Below are 20,921 nucleotides of genomic sequence, written 5' to 3'. Positions count from 1 at the left end.
CTCTACAGAGGGATTTGCACATGCTGGATCAATGGGCCGAGGCCAACTGGATGAGCTTCAACAAGGTGAAGTGCCGAGTCCTGCACTTGGGCACAACAACCCCATGCAGAGCTACAGGCTTGGAGAAGAGTGGCTGGAAAGCTGCCTGGCGGAAAAGGACCTGGGAGTACTGATTGACAAGTGTCTGAATATGAGTCAGCAATGTGCCCAGGTGGCCAAGAAAGCCAGTGACATCCTGGCATGTATTAGGAATAGCGTGGCCAGCAGGAATAGGCAGGTGATTGTGACCCTCTACTCAGCACTGTTGAGGCCACACCTTGAGTATTGTGTTCAGTTCTGGGCACCTCAATACAAGAAAGACATTGAGGTGCTGTAGAAAGTGCAGAGAAGGGCAACAAAGCTGGTGAAAGGCCTGGAGAATGAGTCTTATGAAGAATGGCTGAGGGAACTGGGACTATTTAGCCTTAAGAAAAGGAGGCTGAGGGGAGACCTTATTGCTCTCTACAACTACCTGAGAGGACATTGTAGAGAGCTAGGTGGTGGTCTCTTCTCACAGGTAATTAATGATAGAACAAGAGGGAACGAAATATGAGGCAGACAAAAGCTGCACCAGGGTAGGTGTTGCAGTCCAGAAGAGGTAAATTCTTACTGGGACTGCTTATTTGGATACCCGCTGAGAGATTAAGGCACAAACAAGGCCAAATATTGTCAACACCACTACAGCTGTTTATTTAGAAATAAAGAGAGAGAAAGAAAGACAGGGAGTCAGAGAGAGAAGAGGATGCATGCAGGGTAGTAGCAATAGTCACCACTGGGAATCTTCAGCGTCCTGTGTTCCAGTCGGGTGGTCTTCTATCTCGAGTGGTGGTCTGATCCTGGGAGGGCAAATGGAGGCTACCAAGAGTCCCTTTTATGCCGTAGTTTCAGACCAATCCAATGGTGATGTGCTGCCGTCAAGCAGTGAGATCCAATCCAACAACGGCATGCCTCTTTCATGCGCTGATCACGAGCTACCAGTCAATGCAACCTTCATTACACAACTTGCAAGCTTTAGTGCATTAGCCAAAAAAGTGTCATGCCTTTAGCTGTTACAGCATAGCAACAAGCAAATATTTCAAAGCAAGTGTTCTTCCAAGAAACCATGCCATCTAGCCCAAAGCCATAAACCATGTCCGTCCCCAAGGCAGTAATACAAAACAGGTGTTCCTCCAAGAAGCCACATCTGTCCTCGAGTGCTGTCATTGCCACGTCCGGCTCAGAGGTACTGTTTTCATGGCTACTTGAGTTTCTACTTCCTCTTCAAAACCACCAAGATACTGAGTTTGAGACAAACATTCCTCGTCAAAGACCACTGAGATACAAAGTTTGAGACAAACATAAAATTCAAAGGTTGAAATTCTTACAATAGGATTAGGCTAGACATTCGGAAAATTTTTTTCACTGAAAGGATTGTCAGACGTTGCAATAGGCTGCCCAGGGAGGTGGCTGAGTCACCATCCCTTAATGTGTTTAAAGGTCGTTTAGATGTGGTGCTTGGCGATATGTTTTAGGGATGAACTTGGCAGAGTAGGGTTGATGGTTGGACTTGATGATCTCAAAGGTCTTTTCCAACCTGAATGATTCTATGATTCTTACTGAGATTCATCAGATTCTGCTTACTGCCAGTTAGCTATCTAAAGTATTAGTTCCACTAATGTATTTTTATGTTGAGACAAGCATATTTCTTGCTTCTGGAACAGAGGGAAGAGTCATTCTTCCACATGCTAAACTCTGGACAGCCTTAAGCAACTTATGGTAACAAGATTGTCAGTGGGCTACTCCTTTGGATAAATCTAAGTTTTCTCAATATGGGCCTATTTTTCCTGTACTGGCTGTGCTTGGCTGTTAGTGGTGGTTATTACCTGATAATGCAAGTCACTTGTGGGCCCTCCTAGTAAAACATTACTCTTTTCTTATTTAAATCCTTTTCTTCAAAAGACTGGAATAGTTTTTAAACAGGGCATGTTACAATTGATCTACTTTTAGTTATAGATGATGGTCATTCTTTCTCTTTGGTGGACCTCATGGCTGTCCCTTCTGGGGATTTGTGAACTCCTTCTGCAAGTGAAAATACAGAACAGAAAGCTGCCTCTGCCCCAGAGAACCTGTGACTGAAGGAAAAGAAGAGAGGTAACACAAAGCTGGAAACACATAGGAGATGAGGAAGGAAGCAAACACTGATAAATGACTGGGGCAGACAGTGGTTTTGAGACACTTGCCACATCAGCTTTTTGCGGAGTTCCCAGGAAGGAAGAATTATAAGGTAGAAATGTGGAGCAGGACATCATGGCAGTTTTATGGCTTGAGGTATGGAGAGCTCTGCCAAGTTGTAGAGGCAAGTTGAGGAGAAATGTGGAAGATGATAGTCTGAAAATGCAACAAAGGGGCTATTGTCATGGGCGATGTAAATGGGGGTGTTGATGTCTGGATACTGAATGAGAAATGATAGGTGAGGGATAGACCATAAAGACCATGAAAGCAAGGACAAGGCAATAGAGATCTAAGAGTCAAAAGAAGGGATGCAAAGGAAGACATAAAGATTTAGGCTTGTCCCTGAAGGGACAACGTAGAAAGGAAGAAAGGTCAGTCAAAGATGATGTTGAAGTTATCGGCAGCTTCAGTTTGTTTTACATGCTGGAGCAAGGAAAATTAGCTTTCACTTACTAAAGGCTGTGGCTCCTTGAACCTATCTGAAGAAATTATGTTGGAGTTTTGATGAGACAGAGAGATAGGAATTCTGCATATATGCTACTGTTTGCGTGTTTTAAATTTGTACTTCACAATATTGCATTCCAAGTGAGGGAGTGTTCAGTCTGCTTCTGCTGTCTGTGGTAGGGAATTTTGTTTTCAGCTGTTTTAAAAGACTGTAAAAATACATAAGCCTAATGCTGCGGTAAGGATCTCCTCTGCTTTGGTGACTGTGGTACATATTTCCAGAAACACACAGCAGTGTGTATTGCAGGAAGATGTGTAAGCCAGAATAAAATCTCATTCTGTTGTGTTGGTGCTACATATAAGACAGCTACAAAAAATGACAGCAAGAAAAGTAGATCTTGGTTTTGCTGGGATTCTTCACTTTAACCTCCCCATTAGCAAGAAAGGCAGGCAAAAAAAGAAGAAAGATCTTAAAAAAAGCATTGCAATAAACATTGTCTGGCTTGAATGTCATGTTATAAAGGAAACTGTAGCATACTTAAAAGATAGTTGCAAGTCAGAGCTTATAAGGAGGCTTTTCTTCTGAAATGTACTTTTACTTGATTTGATAGACTTATTTTGTTCTCATTATAGGCCATTCTTTAGAGAAGTACAGAATTGGAGGTGATCAAGGTGGCTTTGTCAGGAATAAACTCAGACTCATTTGTAATTTTCTTTTTGTTGCCTTTTAATGAAATCAGTGGGAGAAAAAAAGGCAGAAAAAACCCTTTACAAGTATGTGACCACATTTAGTTAAAAATGTCTTTGTTTATAAGGAGCAATAAAGGACTTACCAAATTCTTCAGATGTGTTTCAGATTATTATAAAAATTCATACCTTGCACTAGAAAATATCAGGGGCCCCTCCATCCCAATTTGCAAATCACCAGCTGCTCGCAGAAACCATGTGCATAAAACCACATCTAGCCCAGCATAATAACAATGTACATTAAAGTTATTATACTAGGAAATACAGAACTTTAAATCTTGAAAGGTGCTACAAAATGCCCCAAAACGGTGGCAATTTGCATCACAGATTCTTCTTGAAGCTGATTTTTTTACCGTTGAATCCTTGAGGTTCTCTATGTTTCTAAAGTCCTTGTTTGGCCCTCAGTTTCAGCGAGCATTTCTTTATGATGGTAGACCTATGTTGTCTTGGAGTTTCATACCATACTTTCTCATTTTAAATGAGAGTTTATACAATGTAGTAGCCTTATTCCCAAAGGCAGACTTTTGCTTTCACTGGGTAGCCTTTTGAGAGAAAAGTTTTCTGTACGGTATATGTAGCATTGTGTGGTGTGTACAGCATGTATTGAGGTGACAAAAATATATTCCCAGATGAATAGAATGCATAAAAAGAAATATGACAACAAGATGTGGCATTAATACCATGGTGTTTGTTAAACGTTTACTTTGATTCCCACCACCACCTCCCACAGCATAAGGTGAAGGTGGAAACGGCTGTGTGAGTCTACTATGAAAGCTTACATGGAGCAGTACAGCTAACTGATTCTCCTGTTTAAAACAGAAAAACCTGTGGGTGAATATTACATATGTGAAAAGGGGAAGGAGAATTACTTTTGTAAGGAGGGTGCTCTATGTAAAACAGAGCAGCATTAGGCCAGTTCTGTATGATCAACACAGAAAATTAACCCTGGCTTACTGATTGGGTTTTGCATTTCTGCAGGATTCAGGCTGTTTCCAGGAGTTATTTGGGCTGAGATGTATCGTCCTTGTGTTGAAACCATTCTGAACACAGGGCTCTTGTCTCTATACTTTGCTCCTCTATACCCTGTGCTGAGACAGATGATTTACAGCTCCAAATCTGTTCAGAAGCCAGTAGCTGACACTTTTGCATGTGTATGCATGTACTGTTTGCACATGCATGTGTGCCAGTGACCTTGGTGCAGTCAGGATGGTCAGAGCAGCTATTCTGATTAAACTCCAGCTGACAGTCTGTAACCTGACTATAGTCATTAACTCAGACTATCCCACTCCACCAGATGAGCAGCTGTGTGACTTCCAGCCCAGCTTTCTTAGTGTCTGAATACTAGGAAGCAGCAGAAATAGTCTGATGTAATAGTTGGTAAATTTAGCCTCCAAAACTAATTAAAAAACCTCACCACAGGAAACTTCTTTACCCTTTGCCCTCTTCTTTTTTGATAGTAAACTGAGCATCAGTTTCTGACAAATCACTTTAATTTTCTGTGGGGAACATTATTGATTATCAGTCAGAGAATGTAGAAGTAAAATACGTGACTTACCATCTCGTTCAAAATTGGTATTCCCATTAATCCAGCAAATTTCTGCACAGTTCTGCCTATAACTCATAGATAGATGCTGGGCTGATGACAGAACTTGTGTAAAGAACTATCATGCAGTCATACTATGGTGGGGCTGCCACTGTCCTGGTGATATCTTTACCATTGTGCTGTAGTGAAAAACTGCACAGCCAGTGCAGTCACCTGGCCATTGCCAGGAGAATCGTTTAAGACTGGAAATCCTATTAACAGCCATATGATGCTTTTTATTTTAATGATTTCCTGCAGACATAATGAGAAGATCACACCGGAAAACTAATAAATTATTATGTACTGTGTAGTACTTGCTCTTACAGTAAAATAGTTGAGAAAAGTTCAAGTTCACAGACATAGCATGTTCACCTTGGGTGTCAGTAAATCTCCAGGAGACAGCAGAGTGCATGCCAGGGAGACAGACTGGGTATGGCATTGTAAGAAAAGCAGAGGGAGTGTAAAGCCTCCACTGCTTCACAAGCAAGGTGGTTTCTAGCAAGGCAGTCTTGGTGCCTGGGTGTTGGATGTAATGGCAGATGTGTGGTAGCAGATCTCTCTGGTCTGTGTGGCTCTCAGACTCATTACACTGGGCCTTCAAGCTGTGCACTGGTACAGTTGTGGTCTGGCGACCAGTCTGCCTCATAGAATGATTTGGGTTGGAAGGGACCTTAATGATCTTCTAGTTCTACCCCCTGTGCCATGGGCAGGGACACCTCCCACTAGACCATGTTGCTCAAAGCCCCATCCAACCTGGCCTTGAACACTGCCAGGGAGGGGGCAGCCACAGCTTCTCTGAGCAGCCTGTGCCAGTGTCTCATCACCCTCATAGTAAACAATTTCTTCCTAATATCTCAATTTCCCCTCTTTCAGTTTTAAACTGTTACCCCTCATCCTATCACTGCACTCCTTAGTAAAGCGTCCCTCCCCAGCTTTCCTGTAGGCTCACTTTAAGCACTGGAAAGCTGCTAAAAGGTCTCCGTGTAGTCTTCTCTTCTCCAGGCCAAACAACCCCAACTCTCTCAGTGTGTCTCATAAAGGAGATGCTCCAGCCCCTGATCATCTTCATGGCCTTCCTCTGGACCTGCTGGAGCAGCTCCATGTCTTTCTTGTGCTGAGGGCCCCAGAGCTGAACACAGTACTGCAGGTGGGTTTTCATCTGAGCAGAGTAGAGGGGGAGAATAACCTCCCTTGACCTGCTGGCCACGCTTCTTTTGATGCAGTCCAGGATGCCATTTGCTTTCTGGGCTGTGAGCACTCACTATTGGCTCATATTCAGTTTTTCATCCACCAGAACCCCCAAGTCCTTCTCCACAGGACTGCTCTCTACCCACTCATTGCCCAGCCTATATCTGTTCTTGGGATTGCCCCAACCCAGGTCCAAGACCTTACACTTGGCCTTGTTGAACTTCATGAAGTTTGCACAGGCCCATCTCTCCCACCTGTCAAGGTCCCTCTGGATGGCCTGCCTTCCCTTCAGCTTGTCCACTGCACCACACAGCTTGGTGTCGTCGGCAAACTTGCTGAGGCTGCACTCGATGCCACTGTCCATGACACAAACAAAGATGTTAAATGACACCGATCCCAATCCCAACTCTTGGGGAGTGGTACTTGTCATTGGTCTGCACTCAGACATTGAGCCGTTGACCCTGACTCTTTGAGTGCAACCTGCCAGCCAATTCCTCATTCACCACATCATCCATCCATCAAATCCACGTCTTTCCAATTTAGAGACAAGGATGTTGTGTGGGACAGTGTCAAATGCTTTGCACAAGTCTAGGTAGATGATGTCTGTTGCTCTTCCTTTATCCACCAACACTGTAACCCCATCGTAGAAGGCCATCAAACTTGTCAGGCACGTTTTGCCCTTAGTGAAGCCATGCTGGCTATCACCAGTCACCTGCTTGTTTTCCATGTGCCATAGCAAAGCCTTCAGGAGGATCTGCTCCATGATCTTGCCAAGCACAGAGCTGAGACTGACTGGCCTTAATTTCCCAAGTCTTCCTTTTTTCCCTTTTTAAATATAGGGGTTATGTTTCCCTTTTTCTAGTCAGTGGGAACTTCACAGGACTGCCAGAACTTCTCAAGTATGATGGATAGTGGCTTAGCCACTTCGTCCACGAGTTCCCTCAGGACCTGTGGATGGATCTCATCAGGTCCCATGGACTTCTGCACCTTCAGATTCTTTAGCTGGTCTTGAACCTGATCATCTCCTACAGTGGGTGGTTCTTCATTCTGCCAGCCCCTGCCTTTACCCTGTTCGACTTGGGTGGTGTGGCTGGAGCACTTGCAGTTGAAGAGTGAGGCAAACCCCAGAATTCTTTTGTATATCAGACATGCAGGACAGTTTTTGTGGGTTTTTTTTTTTTATTATTATTATTATTTAATTATTCCATGAGGAGTGGCTGAAATTGAAATTGTCTGTTTTGTCTGGGAGCAGGAGGAAGACTGTTTTCTGAATCCAGACTAATGCATTGAGCAAAAAGAAATGTAGAAGTGTCTTCTCAGTCATGACAGAACATGCGACTCACTCGGATGTCTCCCCAACCGTACATATATTTCTATATACATATCCCAAAATAGCTAGTTTCCTGACAACAGTTTGAGGACTGGCTGAGCACGAGGATTACACTTTCTGTTCCATACAGACATGTTGAAAATAAACATATAGCAATTCTTAATGAATGTGAGTTACCATGGGGAAAGGCAACTTGCGAGATGCTGTGTGCTGTAGAAGCAGTGTGTTGTAGTATAGTCCAGAACAAAAACCACACATCTTTAAAAAGAGAGGCCAGTGATAAGATGGGCAGTTGTTCTGACAGTTTGACAGTGTTGCTGGGTGTTCAAAATACATACAATACTTTCTGTTGCTCTGTATTTTATTGTGTGTAGGTGCTCACAATATCTCCATTATGGATGCATGTTCTAGTGACCTCTCTGAAAAAAACCCCACAATCTTAAGGAGCAGATTCTTTAAAAGACCCTAATCCCTTTTTATTTGTGTAGCCTGAGTGAACAGCTCCTATAGCTGAATAATTCCTACCCTGAGGAGGATTCTTGAATTACTTTGCATTAGTCTAGGAAAGTGTGCCTGTTCTCTGCCTGGCTTTTTTGCCCCAGGAGAAGACTGGGAGAACAATGGTTGTCAGTCTCCAAGAGGAGACCCTGGGCTTCCAGTCACTGCAATTGAGACTTTCTAGTTGTACCGCTGTTATCAACAGAACAGAAAAATAAAATCAGATCATTTGACCATATGATTAGCACGTTCTGGTTGAACTCTAGGTGACCTTAATCTTCTAACTCTATCCAAAACTCCCATGTTTTTCACTTAAGAAAAATTTCTGCCTTAACATTAAGGTTTTTCTTTTGATTCTGAAATAACCTCTGAGTAGTTTGCTTATAGGGTTTTAATGGGCTGCATTGCAGCAGACAAGAAAAGATGCATTTGAATGATCATGAAGACACATTCAATAACCAAATTTGTAACATCCGGATGAAGTTTGACCATGTAATGGTCAATTTCTATTGCTTGGTGAAACACTTCTTGTGTTTTGTTTTGCCGTATCAGTATATTGCAAGATTGAAAAGGAAATATTTGCAATTATGTAAACAAGTAGGAACTTGTAGTTTTGAAAAAAATAATAATTTTACGTTAAGTAAGCTTTGGAACTTCCTAGTATGATTCAGACAGTTGTTCATGGATTTAGACTACATTTTTTTACTTTTTTAAGTTAGCAAGACTTCTCTGCGTAAATGGAAGCTCACTGCAACCATGACTGTTATTTGGCGGTGGAGAATCGTAATGAAGAATTTTGACAGTGAAGAGACTAGAACTTGCATTTACTTCACAGCTTCACATTTTAAAGTGTTTGCTTTTATGCTTAAGAAATTGATTTGTGTGTATAAATTAGGTTCTGTCTGCCTGCCAAGATCCTTGAGGACCAAGGACTGAGGATGTACTACATGACTATTTCCATTTCATAATTATTTTTTTTTTTTACAGTTGACTCATAGTATCTCTAGTGCTGTAGCATGAGCTATTATAAAATGGTGGTAAATTTTTCTTTCTACTTCTTCAGCATGTGACCGTGACCACTGGGGACCTCACTGCAGCAGCCGTTGCCAGTGCAAAAATGGCGCCTTGTGCAACCCCATCACTGGAGCCTGCCACTGTGCATCAGGTTTCAAAGGTTGGCGCTGTGAGGAACGCTGCCATCAAGGGACATACGGAAACGATTGCCATCAAAAATGCCAGTGTCAAAATGGAGCCACCTGTGACCATGTGACTGGAGAGTGCAGATGTCCTCCTGGATACACGGGTGCTTTGTAAGCAGCGGGCCTGTTATTTATGGGAGAGAGATACAAGTTTTAAATAGTGCTAACAAGAGAAATTAAGTTTAGATTAACTTTTAACACTGTCTGGCTGCTGTGTAACGCAGGGAAGCGGGATTGGTGGCTAAGAAGCAGCTGGGCAAACCATGTTGTAGTGCACATTCAGATATGTAGCTGAGAGAAAGCCTTGATCTGGACTGCTAAGTAAAAACCACAAAAAGTAGCAGCAGGAGCTTCTTCATGACCACCATGAAAATGGTTTGGCTGCAAATTTGGAAAATTGCATTGGAACACAGAGTATTCAGCTTTGTCATTCCAGAATGAGTTTTGAGCTCATTAACAACAAATGAGCACGAACTAGTGTAGAAGTAAATGTCTTTAAGAAGAAATAATTCCTAGATAGTCAGGTCTTTTTCCTCAGATTTGCTGCATGGATGCCACACAGTATTCAGCGTGCATGTCTTTATGTTGGACTGCTTTCTGTTTCATACTTTTGGCTGGAGAGTTCATGATAGCGTTAAAAATAAAGAGGTGGCTGGAGATTGTGCCGAAGTAATGTCTGTGTCTATTGTACACTACCGCCCCCCCAGCTGCGAGGACCTCTGTCCCCCCGGGAAGCATGGGCCGCAGTGTGAGGAGAGGTGCCCATGTCAGAATGGAGGCGTCTGTCACCATGTCACAGGGGAGTGTGCCTGCCCGCCAGGATGGATGGTAAAAACACTTTCTCAAATCGACACAACCTCATAAAACTTCCATATTTGTAGATTTTGGGCAGCATCAGAAAAGGATAGAGAGAAAATGAGAATAGCAAATGCAGGCTGCCTGTAGCCGGAAGTAATGAGAAACGTATTTTAGCATAAGGGACTGGAATAAAATACTTGCAAAACCATCTGTTCCTGAAAATTCTCCAGTTCTGCACTGCCTTTTTAACCATATCAGATTCTGGGAAGCAAAAAGAATCGTACTGTGACAAGGCCACATCCTTTAGATCTTGTCTGAAGTCATTCATTTCTAGATATAATTTCATATTAGAGGGAGGTGATACCATTATATATTTTAGCAGTGGGTTTTGGGCCTGATTTAATATGTATAATAGGCCTCGCAAAAACCCCAAACTTTTGATAACTATGTTAAATGTTGGTGACGGAAATGGGACATCAGAACTTTGACATTATCTTTAGACTTTCTACCCTTTTGTCAGTGGGTAAGGAAAGAAGAACTGACTTTGGAGCTGCGAATAGCCTCCCCTGCTAACAGCCTGCCGACTCTGAGTCGGCAATAACAGAGTTGGAAGGTGATCAAAAGGCTGGAAGGTGATCAAAGCCCAAATAATTTCTTTAACTACCTTTGTAGATAATATTTATCAATAGTATTTCTTAATAATGTTTTCTATGTAAATGTCCATTTAAATTTTTTAGGGTGAAAATCCACATTTACTGAACTTTCATGATAATTGAGATACTATATTTACATAACCTGTGGCAGAGGTCAGTTTTTGACCAACTAGAGAACAATAGCTATAAATGATTGTCTCTGTTCGTGTGTTTGAATAGCACCACTCACCTGACTACCTAACTTGGATTATGGCCATTTTAACTTTTTATTCCACTTCATGTTAGAGGAATTAAATTATTGGTCATAGAATACAAATGTTTGCATAAATTCTTGGCTCCCTTTATCTGCCTAAATACAACTAATGAAAAATGACATAGCATATGAAGCAGTGATAAAAAATTTTATACTAATGTGTGTCTGAACTAATAAATTACTGTTTAGACCTTTGACTAGTTTTCCATTCCAAGTAATTATTTAAGCATAAGTCTGTTTGATTTTAGATTTTTCAATTTTGTGAAACACAATTTTGCCAGTATAACCTATTTTGCTTTTCATGTAAGGAGGGTTTAAAGTAGCCAGGTATAGATACTGCAGTATCTTACGTTAACTGAAATACCTGCATGTCTTTTGTCTAAGGAAATGCCTGTAAATATGTTTTTCTTTAAATGGATTTTTAAAAGTCTTAAGATCTGATGCTCCCCTCACTACACAAGTGTAATTAATTCCAAGGATATAAATAGCAGTGTAGAAATTAAAAACCCGTTAAAGGGAAGCAGACATCCTATCTAAGCTTTCAAGATATGCCACTTTCAAGGAAATTACAAACAGTTTTTCCTTTCATCAGAAAAAACCAACTTGTCATAACATAGTATAGCTGGGGCATTACAGCAATTACTGATTTCTACACCACTACTCACTGGAGGGCATTTCTGGATGTCTTGATATCATAGAATCATAGAATACCAGGTTGGAAGGGACCTGAAGGATCATCTAGTCCAACCTCTTTCAAGGTAAAAATACAGTTTAAATGGTACGGCCCAGCACCCTGTCAAGCTGAGTCTTAAAATGGTCCAACATAGGGGAATCCACCACTTCCCTTGGGAGATTATTCCAATGTCCTCATGGTGTCCAATTGGAATCTCCGCAGGAGTAACTTATATCCGTTGCTCCTTGTCTTTTCCATGTGACTCCTGATAAATAAATTGGGAAGATCTTGACATCAATTGGTCTTACATGTCTGAGTGTTTTCGCTGTTGCTTAGAGATAGTGTTTTCATTAGCTTCGGCTTCCAAAATGGAAATCCTAGAAGTTTAATCCTCCAGTGCTGAAACATACCCCATGTTTAAAGCTAGAGAAGCATCTGGCATTTCCAAGATCAGCACTAGACGAGTGACACAAGATCTCTGTGATCTTCCTTTATTACACACCTTTCTTTCTCGTCTATTCAAGCTGTAATCCCAAATATAATATTAATTTTTTTCTCTGCACACTCAGGGCGTGGTCTGTGGTCAGCCTTGTCCTGAGGGTCGTTATGGGAAAAACTGTTCCCAGGAGTGCCAGTGCCACAACGGAGGGACCTGTGACTCAGCAACAGGCCAATGCCATTGCAGCCCAGGCTACACAGGGGAACGGTAAGGAAAACTTATTTTTGCCTGACTACTGAACCTGCAAGGGGTCTGCTATAGCAGAAAAAATTAAGCTGGTAGAAAACAGAAGGAAAATATCTGTGATATAATTAAAATCTTGTAAAATGTTTGCTGTGTTACTTAGCTTGGGTCACAAGTTAAAAGTGTCTATGTGATTACCCTTCTCTGAGGAAGTGCTTGGTTGCAGGGTTTTCCTGCTGTGGCACATGCTCTGGCAGTGACTTGTGGGTTTTCACTTGAGTGGCTTGCAGAATGATGCAGTTTGGGGTATGGTGAAGCAGTGAGGAGGGAAGATCTTGGTTTTGTGCAGATGTTTGGCAGTCATGGTAGCAAGGGAGGTTCATTCGGTTCCTCTTCAGAGTGAGCAAGCTGGAGAGTTGTCTCCTAGAGTATTTCATTCAAAAGAAGAAGTGAAATTTATTTTCTGACTTGATTGTTAAAAATTGGCTTTGGTAGATTGTGAAGATAATATAGCAAGGCATCATTTTTGAAGGCAGTGGAAAGTGATGAAAGAAGTGTTTTCCTTCATATATTTTAAATATGACTCATTTGCTGAAGTCAGCAGCAGCTTAATCACTGGGTTCAGTCCAAGGAAACTCTGCCAACAATAGTAGGTATTATAACCATATGCACTTCCCACACGAGTGTTCACAGGATGTGGGCAAAGCCGTGCCAGACCTAAGGGGAAAAAAAAATTAAGAAGAGAAACAATTAGTCCAGAGCTATTTGGATGTCAAAATTAAATTTGCATCTGTGAAGTAACAGTGCAGAAAGTGGTAGATGCGTTTGAAGAGACACAGACAAATCAGCAGGGAAATCGAGGGAATACCCATATGAGAGTCTATGCACTGCACTACACTGGTCTTTCTAAAAGCAGTTAAATTTTTTGCCTTGGAATTTAAATCTGACTTTAATCTGAAATGCCTTACAGGCTGTGGCATTTTGATCACTTTTGCAAGTCTGAGCTCCCTCTTTTCCTGCAAAACAGGCTGTATTTGCAATTCTTTAGTTTTTCAAGATACTCCAAGGACAGGAATGGGTCAGAAGCAACATTGTAGACCTGATTCTTATGTGGTGTCAGTGGACTGGCAAGGGAGGGAAGTGTTACAGGAAATACATGGGCATTGGCGCAGCTAGCACGTACATACCAGACCAAAAAGGACGGTTTTTAATGCTAAGCTATTCTCCACTTCTTTGTGTAACTTACACAGTACTTATCTGAGATTTTGGTGTAGAGGTGACTCCTGGAACTTGGTCATACAGCAAAGAAAAGAGAACTCCTAGAGCATGTCACATTTTCTAGGTGATCTGAGTTAACACAAGGGAATTTAGTTTAAACTACCTTTATAATTCTTCTGCCTGATACTTTTTGACTGATACCTGTCCTCACCACAGTGGAAGTGGAAAGGGGTCTTTCAAAAGCTCAATTAAAAAAAAAAAAAACTTACAAGGTTAAATTTTGCCTAATTTGGTAGGGATTCCCAATTGTCATTTGGAGAAAATTCATTCTCAGCTTTATTTGTATAACTTCATTAGGGAACATTTAAACAGGGTTATTAGCTCTATTATTATGCTACACCTCTGAAGGAAAAAAGATTTTATTGCTGGCTTCAGTCGGGGCAGAGTTGCGAATACCATGAAACTTCTGGATAACAGTATCACTTTGAGGCAAATACTGCAGGAGCATGAAGTGAACATGTATAGCCATTTTACCTCAGTCAGAGGGCTCTGCTAAATTCTGTTACATTTTGTAGTGCCTTGTATCACATGTCTTTGAAATTCTTCTGTAATAAAGCACCAATCACTAAAAGAATATTAAAAAAGCAAAGTATATAAGAAAAGTGGAAAGAGACCACCAAGGAAATTCTTTTATAGGACTGGGGAAATGATCAGGTTATAAGCTGGTAAAACCATTAATAGTGTGCCATATTATCAAGTAATGTTTCTGTACAATCTGTGATTTGGTAAAACTTAAAGGTACCCAAATTACAGAAGATATTATGTACTTGATGTCACCTGTTGAGTTCACAGCACACCTTAGGACTTCAATGTTCTTGCCCTAAAGCTTTGGGATTTAGCTGTTTTGGCTTTTTGACTATGTCGGCATAATTCAGAGTTTATATGATGCTTATATTGAAAAATTTGGGGATTTTCCCTGACACATAAGATGTGAATTATTGTCATTCTTGGCTCTGAGGCATGAACCTGTTGAGCTGAGAGGTCTGCCCTCATGCCTATAATCAGGTGTTTTAACTGCACTTAGTGCTGGAGCCTTTAATAAGGTAGTAATGCTGCAGTAGTAGTGGCATTCCAAATTTTAGCAATTCAGTAGTAAACCACAGGGAAGTTAATGCTGAAAACGTCAAACTCATATTGTGTCTCTTAAATACATCACCAAATGGAATTTCTATCTGGAAACTCATTCCTAAATGAGTTGCAAGTTTTAGAAGCAGGATACTGAAAATTGTCTTTTAGTAGTCAGGCTGGACAGCTAAACATACAGTCTGATCTTTAGGTTAAAAAATATGTTTCATGTGTAAAACGTTAAGGAAATAAGTTTGTTACCTAAAGCAGCAATCCTTTAAAAGCTCTGAATGAAAGAGGAAAAGTTTGATGAAGAACTCTCTTTATTAGAATATATTTTCCTTAAGGAGCAATAAAAATCATTGCTACTCTCCCATATGGGTTAAATGCAAGCCTGCACTGATTTTCATTTTCATCTATTAAAAAGTCAGATGAAAAGAAATGTTTTGGGTTTCTGAAGATTTTTCCATGTCATCCTCTGTGTTTTTGAACAAGTCAAAAACAAAAAAATAGGTTTAGAATTAAATTCTGAAAAGAAAGGTATTCTGGAAACATAATGTATTTGGAAACACAATTAGAAAATATTCTCATCAGAGACTGTTGAGCATGATCGCCAGGGAACTTCCTGGCCTCAGCGTCTGCAGGGGCGTGGGTGTTTGCTGGCTATTCACACTATTGCTAAGTGGAGAATCTAAATCACTTTAAAAACTCGCAGATGGATGGCTTTTGAAACAAAATACTTGAAAATTGATTCCTTCATGCTTCAGGTCTGATTTAAGAGGGTTTGGTTTTGTTCTGGTCTCTGAATGAGAAGTGCAGTGGTCTGTGTATGCATGTTGTCCTCTTTGTTGAAGAGAATGGAGACCTTTTCCAAAGTAATTTGCAGAGCCAATGTTTTTAGGCCTGTCTAGCTGAGCAGCAAAAGAAACCAGAGAGACAGGTGCTTGTAAATTCCTATTCTACATAACAGGCATCTTAGACCAGTATAAGAGATTCCTCATAAACCAGATTTCCCTTAAATCGTTTAAAAGCTGTAGTTTACAGGAAATAAAACTATTTTTGTTTGTTTATTTTTCTCACAGGTGCCAAGATGAGTGTCCAGTAGGGACTTACGGAGTGCAGTGTGCTGAGACCTGCAAGTGTATCAATGGTGGGAAATGTTACCATATTAGTGGTGCCTGTCTCTGTGAACCAGGATACACCGGAGAGCGCTGTGAAACAAGGCTTTGCCCTGAGGGAATTTATGGTCTCAAGTGTGATAAAAAGTGTCCCTGCCACATGCCCAATACCTGGAGGTAGGCCTTACACCCTTTAGCCTGTTGGTTTTTTTTTTTTTTCTATGTAGAACATAGAAATCCAAATATAATCTAAAAATAGCTATTTCCTGATTTTTCTAGTACTTTCATGCAAACTGAAGCTGCTAAAGACTTTAAGAGTATTTGGTATTCTCTAACCATACCAAGAAAAAAATAACAACTCAAAAGAACTTCTGAATCTTAGTTCTTGCAACCATGTTTGATGTTAATATTCACTGCTGAATTTGGTCTCTGGCGCTTGAAATAAATGTTAAGACAAAGAGTGACCTTTTTACCACATTAGTAAATCACTATATTGTTCACCATATAAAATCAGTATATATCATACATCCCTCACATAGTCTAGTGTACTGTCGATGAAAAATAACTGCGTTGAAATCAATGGATATGTAGTCTTACGAGTCAGGCATTAGAGCAGAATCTATTTCTCTCTGTACACATGTATAAGAGTTGGTGTAGATGGCTATTTTAATACAAAATATCCAAAGTCTTACCAATTATAAATCTAGGTTTCAAAAATACTTTTTTTTTTTTGTCATTTAAATTATTTTTCTTGAAAGCAGATAAAATCTGATCCCTGGAAATTTAATGAAAATAGTTTTCCAGTTGGCTTACATTTTACCATGTCTCCTTGTTCAGGTGGTAATCAGTCCTGTTTTTTGTTTTGTGTGTCTTTGTGGATTTTGTAGTTTTTCAGCATATTGTTATGAGAATCTGAAAACTAGCTATTGGAGACAGACTTTCAGCTGTGAGGGAGGAATGTCAGATGTCAGTCGAGGCGAGCCAACTTATTTATAGAACAATTCTGGACAGCTTTCTCTTGTTACAAAACACAGTTCTGATGAAATACTTTGGTCGTTGTGCATTCACTTACACATTCACTTACACTTAATTGCATTACTAATCATGGTACCTTAGATAAGGTTTGAGAGCACAATCTAAATTTTTCTGAATCTAAATCTATTTTCAAGCCTGTTGAAAACAGCTGTGAAAGAAATTTGCAAAAACTACTGACAGTTGCACAGAATGCTGCTGTAGTTGTATATAAGATGCACTTTTCTTCACAGATAAAACAAAAGCCTTAGTCAGAATTTAGCAGTGAAGTTAAAGCATTCAAGCACATACAAGGAAATACCTATACTGTTAGGCTTCTGTGAAAAATTACTTTGTGGGTGGTCTGAGTTGTTCAACATGCCTTTCATTGACAAACCATGTGACAGCAAATTGAATTCTTTTCCCTTTCCATTCATATGCTTTCACAGTTGTGTGCTTGCACTTCTGTTTATCACTATTACTTGAAGTGTCTTTTGAAAAAATACAAAGTTTTTGACATAAAGTAATGCAATTAATTCTTTGGCAATGCATTCAAGAATAAATGGCACCATAAACCTATCTAGCTCTCAAATTATGCTAGTGGACCAAATACAATTGTATGATGAATTATGGTTAACTGCTTTCCTGAAAATTTCTCTGCACACCATTGTAGCAGCCTTCTTTGATAGGAACGCATTACACTGTATAGTATTTCTGATATTACAGGGATTACTTCTGATTCATGTTCAACACAGCTGTTCCTTCATTTATACTGCTGGAAGACAGCGGTATTTGTGGTCAAATCAAATCACAAATGTTCACGTGTAAACAGCAGCATATGGCTGGTCTTTTTTTGAACATTTTCCCCTCTGTATGACAAATCAAAAGGCACTTAACAACCCTGTAGGTGCAGGAGCATATTTGCAAGGGCTTAGTAATCTTTGAGGAAAACAAAGATTTTCATGACTTCACGAGTGTATTTTTCATGTATAGATTCCTTCCCCCTGGGTCAGGAAGTGATTAAGACTACTGAATAATAGAAATCAAATGGCATCTGAGTAATGGTGGAGAAGACAGAGCTCCCTACGGACACGTTACGCTTTTCAGAATCTTTTGAGAAGCCGGTTGTGTCTGGTTGTCTTCATCCCGCACTAAATATGAGTCAGCCAGGAGACAACTTTTTAAGCACATCAGGAAATATCCTCATCCCTTACTTGCCTGCCACAAGTACTGTTTGGGCTGACTGTAGCCAAAGGATCTCCTCCATAGCACTAACCGATTTAGCAGCAATGTAACAACCATTAATCCCAGGGCACAAAAAAGGGGGTACAATTCCTTCTTTGAATATGCTTTGTGTGTAGATCTAGGATTCTATTAGGACTTCTAGGGACCTTGATATTGTAAAAGCTTTTTTCATCTAGGTATGACCACTAGTTTAGATATCCTCAAAGAGGAGCTGTTGGTAGACTTCAGAGCTCTAGGTTATTACTTATATTCTTAGTATTCATAGATACGGAAATGAACGAAAGGTTAATTAAGAAAATACTTAACACCAAAAAATACTGCTGTAAAAGGTATACATAAGTTGCAGTGTACAAGTATGTGTTTAGCCATTTTCTTCAAGTACTTAGATACAAAAACATTATGATACACCATAGACACCATAGTTCAGAAATGTACACATATTTCTATTACTGTTTTATGATTGAGGAAATTGCATCAAAACAGCCTCAGCAATAATTCATAGTTTGCATTTTGGGTAGGTTAAGCTACAGGGATTTTGCTACTGCTGTTGGTTGATGGCAGCTCCCAGGGATGAAAGACAAGCCTGTCCTTGTTCTATGTTGTGTTATTAAATGCTTTGTAAAGGGTTAGATATAGATATACTTGAGAGATTTTATTCTTTTTGAGTGGACCAGAGGACAGCAGCAGGTAACAACCCTCTTGTGCCAAGACGTTTTTCACAAATGGTTCTCTGTTCCATCTTTTAATGGACATGAAAGAATTCGAGCTACAGTGCAAATCAGACACAGATCTCTGTTCTCTGTGGCTAGGTGACACTATCAAATTTTCTTTTTTTACTCAATAGTCAAGAAAAAAAAATAGTGAGTGCTAGCTGGCTGAGACTAAGACCGCATAAAGCATGCTTCCTCAGTGGGGTACAACAGCAGCACTGTGAGCTGATATGAGCAGACCCATGTGTCTCTGCCGCTTCCATCCACAGTTTGTGGGGCTTACAGAAACTTGTCATTCTGAAGATTCAGTTTGCAGGAATGAGCAAAAAAGGCCTTGATCTGCCTTCATCAACATTGTCACTTCATTTTGTACAGGAATGTTCTAGCCTAAACCACTTTTAGTCTGGCTTTTGTCATGCCTTTACTCAAGTGACACCTGATGATCATTTAGAAAATGTAAGAAGGGCAGACTGTAGCTGCATATTTATCTGGAAGATTTACAAAGGATATTTGTTATGGCTGTGTTACAGTGTATGCACTGGTTTCATGTTGATCTCCAAGCTAAATTTGAGATGTCCATGTTTTTTTTTTCTTGTAAGCTCTTTCTGGTGATCTTCCACCACTGGTTCACACCTGTAGGTAAGATTAGCTGGAGTCATTCTGTATCACCAACTAATTTGGTATAGTTCAGGCTAGTGTTAAAGTTTATTCATGACATGAGCTCTAATGGGTTTTCTTTTGTCTCATGTTTTTACAAGATACATAGATGTGGTTGAGTGGAATTTCATGGTGTGATACATGCTTAGTTCATATAGTCTGTGTGTGTTTTTAAAGTCAAGATTAGGGCATCTTGCAATGTTGCATTTTTCTAATGGACTTGTATGTACATGTACAAGAGCTTTTCATGGAAATTTTGTATTGTATAGGATGCTACAGAATTTGGTTGGATATTGTAACAGTGAAAGACCTATATATATCATACAAAAATCATTAAGCTCATCTAAGTCCTTCAAATATATAATATCAACTGCCCACAACTATTTTTTTGTCTCTGTACAGAGTAGCATTGTATATCCAGAAAGTGTGAATAAAAGATCAGGAATAAAAGCAGATGTACTGGCAGTATCTCTCAACATATATTTTCCTATCTTAATATATAAATCTTATTGCCAATTAAGCTAACTGCATGAGAACCCATCAAAAAGCTTCAGAAGTGCTCCAGCTTCCTACATCTAATTACAAATTATGGAATAGTAATTTTGGTGTCAGTCAATATATGTGCAAGTATGCCTTAGTAACACTGACTGGAGGGCACAGAATGTCAGTGCCTCTGCTTTATACCCAGTGCTTGCTCATGCGTGTGGTCTTCCCCCCTCCTGAAAGGAAAAAAAAATCAACAACAAACAATGCTGGGATTTATTTCTTAAAATGACAGTACTACTAATTTTATGTTATAAGTATATTCTAATTCATATCCTAATGGCTATTCAGTTGTGAATTGAAAATCTTATCATATTGCCTGCCCTGTGTTCTTCCAATGATAAGAAAGATGGGAATTGGATCCAAAATGCCATTAGGTGCCTACAGGAAGTTAAGAATAGGGGACAAATCTGATTATCTTGCTGCATCATGTATTTTCATAATTTTAAATGTGTTTTATATGAGAATAGTTACGTTTCAACTTATTTCATGGCAGGTGTACTTAGAACTGAACAAATAACCTGGACTGTTGACTATGAACACCATGTGTTTTGAAGCATTTCTGCATATAACATTCAGTTGAAAAGGCATTTCCTCTCACTTTATGTAAACCACCTTAATACTGTCAAAGAGATTTTAATATCTTCAGGACCCCTAAATACTTACGCTGTCATAGTGTCATAGTGTTTGCAATAATATGTAGAAAACAGAATGCATGGTGACATTCCAGCCTTTATAATTCATACTTTTGTTGATCAGGAGTATGTTGTCCATTGTATTTGGCAATAGGAAACTCAGTTTGGCAAGAGTAGTCGAGTCCAAGAGCAGTTGCAACTAATACTGCATTCCCTTGTTATGTTGCAACTTTTTTGAAGAATATTGTTGTTACTTATAGTACCTAAGAGTGCTAAAGGTATTTTTTCAAATGATCAGAAAAATACTCAGTTTCAAACACAGCCCCACACAAGGAGTCAGCAAATCTTGCAAAATCAGGCCC

General features: G+C 39.8%; 1 protein-coding gene across 1 annotated transcript in view; it reads left to right on the top strand.

Moving 5' to 3' along the window:
- The window catches only part of MEGF10 (multiple EGF like domains 10), an 81,478-nt gene that overhangs the window by 23,634 nt on the left and 36,923 nt on the right, over positions 1-20,921 (top strand). The window contains exons 6-9 of the mRNA XM_086478927.1: positions 9,103-9,349; positions 9,946-10,066; positions 12,185-12,321; positions 15,723-15,935. Coding sequence (XP_086335053.1) covers positions 9,103-9,349; positions 9,946-10,066; positions 12,185-12,321; positions 15,723-15,935 — 718 coding nt within the window. The remainder of the gene's footprint in view (positions 1-9,102; positions 9,350-9,945; positions 10,067-12,184; positions 12,322-15,722; positions 15,936-20,921) is intronic.

Source organism: Leptosomus discolor, chromosome Z, assembly GCF_034619465.1.
Source record: "Leptosomus discolor isolate bLepDis1 chromosome Z, bLepDis1.hap2, whole genome shotgun sequence".
In the NCBI taxonomy this organism is placed as follows: domain Eukaryota; kingdom Metazoa; phylum Chordata; class Aves; order Leptosomiformes; family Leptosomidae; genus Leptosomus; species Leptosomus discolor.
Note: the sequence above shows the minus strand (reverse complement) of the source record. Positions and strands in the feature narration are given on the sequence as shown.